General features: G+C 46.3%; 2 protein-coding genes across 2 annotated transcripts; both read left to right on the top strand.

The window, feature by feature from the left end:
• Positions 456 to 1,525, top strand: LOC109129959 (uncharacterized mitochondrial protein AtMg00810-like). Its single transcript, XM_019239017.1, has 2 exons — positions 456 to 630; positions 729 to 1,525. The coding sequence occupies exons 1-2, from the start codon at positions 456 to 458 to the stop codon at positions 1,523 to 1,525; spliced, it is 972 nt and encodes a 323-aa protein (XP_019094562.1).
• On the top strand, positions 3,819 to 4,888 carry LOC109129958 (uncharacterized mitochondrial protein AtMg00810-like). The gene is made up of 2 exons (XM_019239016.1): positions 3,819 to 3,993; positions 4,092 to 4,888. Exons 1-2 carry the CDS (start codon positions 3,819 to 3,821, stop codon positions 4,886 to 4,888), a joined length of 972 nt encoding a protein of 323 aa, XP_019094561.1.

Genomic DNA, 5,696 nt, shown 5'->3' with positions numbered 1-5,696 from the left:
AGGAGAGCCAAACCACTTGTGTCGTCTCTCGATCCATTCGTATTTTCCCTCTTCACTTCGCTTCCATCTTTCCCCTTCGCACCCCGAGTTGTCTTTCATAAGTTCTCGAGTTCTCCACTGAATCGCCTCAAATCGTCTCCGCCATCGTTTCCACCGTAGTCGATCGTTCGTTCGTTCTGCATCCGTACCGCCCGACCGATCCATTCGTGGCTTCTCGACGTATCTCCCCAAACGGCTCGTTTCAATTCCCTCAAACTCCGTTTCCCTCGTTTGATTCTTTCCTAGATCCAAAGTCCAGAACCTCGGCCGAGGAAAGTTCTATCGTTTGAAAGTTGACCGAGAGCTCAAGCCGCGACCGTACCGCAACCGTATCGTGACCGCGTTTCCGGGTCACATCATATGGTCTCAAACAATCTCCGAGGGCGTGGTACCACAAGCTCAGCTCTACACTACGCATGAATGGTTTCAAGCGCTCTGAAGCTGATCATACGCTGTTCACTCTCCGCACTAACGGTGGCCACGTCGTCGTTCTCGTCTATGTAGATGACATCATTATCACCGGTGATGATAAGGACAGTATTTGTGCCACTAAGGCTCTTCTTAACTCTACCTTTGATATTAAGGATTTAGGTGAACTTAAATACTTCCTTGGGATAGAAATCTCTCGCTCTCCAGAGGGATTGTTCTTTCTCAAAGGAAGTATACACTTGACCTTTTACATGAGACAGGTAAGATAGGAGCTAAACCGGTGTCAACGCCACTTGAGGAAGGTCACCAGGTCAAGCGAAAGGGGGAGAAGCCAACACACGGTGCTCCAGTTAACAAGTTGCACGAACCATACAAAGATGTGGGACGCTACCGTAGGCTGGTGGGAAAGCTTATCTATCTCACGATCACGAGGCCGGACATATGCTATGCGGTGAACCAAGTCAGCCAACACATGAAGGCTCCAACGAACTTTGATTGGCAAACGCTCGAGCGGATCCTATGTTATCTCAAGGGTAGTCCAGGACAAGGCATTTGGATGGGAAAGAACAACAACACGGAACTTGTCGGCTATTGTGATGCGGACTACGCGGGTGATACAATAGATAGGAGGTCCACGACAGGGTATTGCACATTCATTGGAGGGAACCTAGTAACCTGGAAGTCGAAGAAACAGAAAGTTGTGTCTCAATCAAGTGCCAAGTTGGAATATAGGGCTATGAAGAAGCTAACCAACGAGCTCACATGGCTCAAAGGCCTCCTTAAGGATCTTGGAGTAGAGTCTGATCAACCAATCACCATGCATTGTGATAATAAGGCGGCGATACACATAGCAACCAACTCGGTCTTCCATGAGAGAACTAAGCACATTGAGGTAGATTGTCATAAGGTGCGAGAAAAGATTAAAGAAGGGGTAGTCTTACCGTGTTACACTCCAAGCAAAGACCAATTGGCCGACATCTTCACCAAGGCTACTAGTCATCAAATTTGCAAATACATCTCCAGCAAGCTTGGACTAGTAGACCCTACACATCCGTGAGAAACTCTCCTAACCTATGGAAGATCACACTCTTTTCCTTAGCATAGTTTTGTCCCATGTGGTTTTCTATGTTAAGGTTTTTAATGAGGTGATCTCTCATGGGTTCCAAGCTTAGCCGTTTCACCTAGCTAAGCTTGAGGGGGAGTATTGACAAGTGATCATGCTAGTCCGAACAAGTATTGGTCGTCCATACAGTTATGCTATAAGGCCGAGTCACCTACGAATATATGGAGTAGTGAGGAGGACTGGTTGCATTAAAGCCCATAAGAAGGTTCGAGATCCTCCTTGTAGCCGTTAGAGTAGAAGAGAGAGAGGAGTCACGGGTTGTGCTTTGTTTAAGAAAACAAGGAGGGGTCGCTTTCACTCTTGGGAAGAACCAATTCTCTTTCCTTATCTCTTATCTCTTATGCGATTTGTAATAAAGGGTGTAGCCCTAGTTTCCCTTAGTATAAATAGTCTTATGTAAACCTTTGTAATACTCACTTATGGAATACAACATTTTATCTCATTCTCCTTGCCGACAATTCTCTTCTTCTCAACTTCTTCCGCTTAAATCCCAACATTTCAGTCATTGCAGGGGTTACCACCATCTTGTTCGGATCCTTTCACTATTGAACTGGAACCGGGGACGATGTCATTATTCAAGGCTCCTTATAGAATGGCTCCAGCAGAGATGGTAGAAGCTGAAGAAGCAGCTAGAGGATTTGTTGAGTAAGGGATTCATCCGTCCTAGTGTATCACCGTGGGGAGCGCCGGTGTTGTTTGTGAAGAAGAAGGATGGAAGTTTCCGGTTGTGTATCGATTATCGGGGTTTGAACCGGGTCACTGTGAAGAACAAGTACCCTCTTCCTAGGATCGATGAGTTGTTGGATCAGTTGAAAGGTGCTAGTTGGTTCTCCAAGGTAGATCTGGCGTCGTGTTATCTTCAGATACCGATAGATGAGGCAAATGTGAGGAAGACGACTTTCAGGACGAGGTATGGGCATTATGAGTTTGTGGTGATGCCTTTCAGGTTGACTAACGCACCAGTAGCGTTCAGGAGTTTCTGGACGTGTCTGTCATCATTTTCATCGATGATGTCCTGGTATATTCTAAGTGTCCTGAGGAGCAGGCAGTGCATTTGAGGGGAGTTTTGGAGAAGCTGCGGGAGCAGAAGTTGTTTGCCAAGTTAAGCAAGTGCAGTTTTTGGCAGCGTGAGATGGGTTTTCTGGGTCACATTGTTTCTGCAGAGGGGGTTTCTGTAGATCCGAAGAAGATTCAGGCTATCAGGGATTGGCCTAGACCGCAGAATCCCACAGAGATCAGGAGTTTCCTTGGTTTGGCAGGTTACTACAGGAGGTTTGTGCAGGGTTTTTCAAGTAGAGCATGCCCTATGACTAAGTTGACAGGGAAGGATGTCCCTTTTGTGTGGTCACAGGAGTGTGAGGAGGGCTTTGAGACCCTTAAGGAGATGTTGACTACTACGGTAGTGTTGGCTTTGCTTGAGCAGGGAGAACCCTATGTGGTTTATACTGATGTATCTAGAGTTGGTTTGGGGTGTGTGCTGATGCAGCATGGGAAAGTGATTGCCTATGCTTCGCGGCAGTTGCGGAAGCATGANAAAGACGATGTGCGGATCAAGATGAATCCGCGTGTCCTTAAGCTCCTATCTAGACCTAGCTATTTAAACTCTCCTTAAGCCCTTGTTCCTCCTTAGACTTGTATGAAAATAAAACTTTTCTTCAAGAGAGATTCTTGAAACTTGTCTCACTCTTCTCTTTCTTCAATCCGGGATTGAACCTTGAGAAAACCCTAACAAGCCTCGAACCAGGTTCGACCTTGTTAGAGACCGTATCAAGAGGAGAGCCAAACCACTTGTGTCGTCTCTCGATCCATTCGTATTTTCCCTCTTCACTTCGCTTCCATCTTTCCCCTTCGCACCCCGAGTTGTCTTTCATAAGTTCTCGAGTTCTCCACTGAATCGCCTCAAATCGTCTCCGCCATCGTTTCCACCGTAGTCGATCGTTCGTTCGTTCTGCATCCGTACCGCCCGACCGATCCATTCGTGGCTTCTCGACGTATCTCCCCAAACGGCTCGTTTCAATTCCCTCAAACTCCGTTTCCCTCGTTTGATTCTTTCCTAGATCCAAAGTCCAGAACCTCGGCCGAGGAAAGTTCTATCGTTTGAAAGTTGACCGAGAGCTCAAGCCGCGACCGTACCGCAACCGTATCGTGACCGCGTTTCCGGGTCACATCATATGGTCTCAAACAATCTCCGAGGGCGTGGTACCACAAGCTCAGCTCTACACTACGCATGAATGGTTTCAAGCGCTCTGAAGCTGATCATACGCTGTTCACTCTCCGCACTAACGGTGGCCACGTCGTCGTTCTCGTCTATGTAGATGACATCATTATCACCGGTGATGATAAGGACAGTATTTGTGCCACTAAGGCTCTTCTTAACTCTACCTTTGATATTAAGGATTTAGGTGAACTTAAATACTTCCTTGGGATAGAAATCTCTCGCTCTCCAGAGGGATTGTTCTTTCTCAAAGGAAGTATACACTTGACCTTTTACATGAGACAGGTAAGATAGGAGCTAAACCGGTGTCAACGCCACTTGAGGAAGGTCACCAGGTCAAGCGAAAGGGGGAGAAGCCAACACACGGTGCTCCAGTTAACAAGTTGCACGAACCATACAAAGATGTGGGACGCTACCGTAGGCTGGTGGGAAAGCTTATCTATCTCACGATCACGAGGCCGGACATATGCTATGCGGTGAACCAAGTCAGCCAACACATGAAGGCTCCAACGAACTTTGATTGGCAAACGCTCGAGCGGATCCTATGTTATCTCAAGGGTAGTCCAGGACAAGGCATTTGGATGGGAAAGAACAACAACACGGAACTTGTCGGCTATTGTGATGCGGACTACGCGGGTGATACAATAGATAGGAGGTCCACGACAGGGTATTGCACATTCATTGGAGGGAACCTAGTAACCTGGAAGTCGAAGAAACAGAAAGTTGTGTCTCAATCAAGTGCCAAGTTGGAATATAGGGCTATGAAGAAGCTAACCAACGAGCTCACATGGCTCAAAGGCCTCCTTAAGGATCTTGGAGTAGAGTCTGATCAACCAATCACCATGCATTGTGATAATAAGGCGGCGATACACATAGCAACCAACTCGGTCTTCCATGAGAGAACTAAGCACATTGAGGTAGATTGTCATAAGGTGCGAGAAAAGATTAAAGAAGGGGTAGTCTTACCGTGTTACACTCCAAGCAAAGACCAATTGGCCGACATCTTCACCAAGGCTACTAGTCATCAAATTTGCAAATACATCTCCAGCAAGCTTGGACTAGTAGACCCTACACATCCGTGAGAAACTCTCCTAACCTATGGAAGATCACACTCTTTTCCTTAGCATAGTTTTGTCCCATGTGGTTTTCTATGTTAAGGTTTTTAATGAGGTGATCTCTCATGGGTTCCAAGCTTAGCCGTTTCACCTAGCTAAGCTTGAGGGGGAGTATTGACAAGTGATCATGCTAGTCCGAACAAGTATTGGTCGTCCATACAGTTATGCTATAAGGCCGAGTCACCTACGAATATATGGAGTAGTGAGGAGGACTGGTTGCATTAAAGCCCATAAGAAGGTTCGAGATCCTCCTTGTAGCCGTTAGAGTAGAAGAGAGAGAGGAGTCACGGGTTGTGCTTTGTTTAAGAAAACAAGGAGGGGTCGCTTTCACTCTTGGGAAGAACCAATTCTCTTTCCTTATCTCTTATCTCTTATGCGATTTGTAATAAAGGGTGTAGCCCTAGTTTCCCTTAGTATAAATAGTCTTATGTAAACCTTTGTAATACTCACTTATGGAATACAACATTTTATCTCATTCTCCTTGCCGACAATTCTCTTCTTCTCAACTTCTTCCGCTTAAATCCCAACATTTCAGTCATTGCAGGGGTTACCACCATCTTGTTCGGATCCTTTCACTATTGAACTGGAACCGGGGACGATGTCATTATTCAAGGCTCCTTATAGAATGGCTCCAGCAGAGATGGTAGAAGCTGAAGAAGCAGCTAGAGGATTTGTTGAGTAAGGGATTCATCCGTCCTAGTGTATCACCGTGGGGAGCGCCGGTGTTGTTTGTGAAGAAGAAGGATGGAAGTTTCCGGTTGTGTATCGATTATCG

The sequence above is a fragment of the Camelina sativa genome, chromosome 17, assembly GCF_000633955.1.
Source record: "Camelina sativa cultivar DH55 chromosome 17, Cs, whole genome shotgun sequence".
NCBI classification, from domain to species: domain Eukaryota; kingdom Viridiplantae; phylum Streptophyta; class Magnoliopsida; order Brassicales; family Brassicaceae; genus Camelina; species Camelina sativa.
Note: the sequence above shows the minus strand (reverse complement) of the source record. Positions and strands in the feature narration are given on the sequence as shown.

Excerpts from the sequence above, each read along its gene's own strand:
- LOC109129959 (XM_019239017.1), top strand. The coding sequence starts at position 456 with ATGAATGGTTTCAAGCGCTCTGAAGCTGATCATACGCTGTTCACTCTC. Across the intron at positions 631-728 it reads CTTTGATATTAAGGATTTAG|GTAAGATAGGAGCTAAACCG; the intron begins GTGAACTTAAAT and ends TACATGAGACAG.
- LOC109129958 (XM_019239016.1), top strand. The coding sequence starts at position 3,819 with ATGAATGGTTTCAAGCGCTCTGAAGCTGATCATACGCTGTTCACTCTC. Across the intron at positions 3,994-4,091 it reads CTTTGATATTAAGGATTTAG|GTAAGATAGGAGCTAAACCG; the intron begins GTGAACTTAAAT and ends TACATGAGACAG.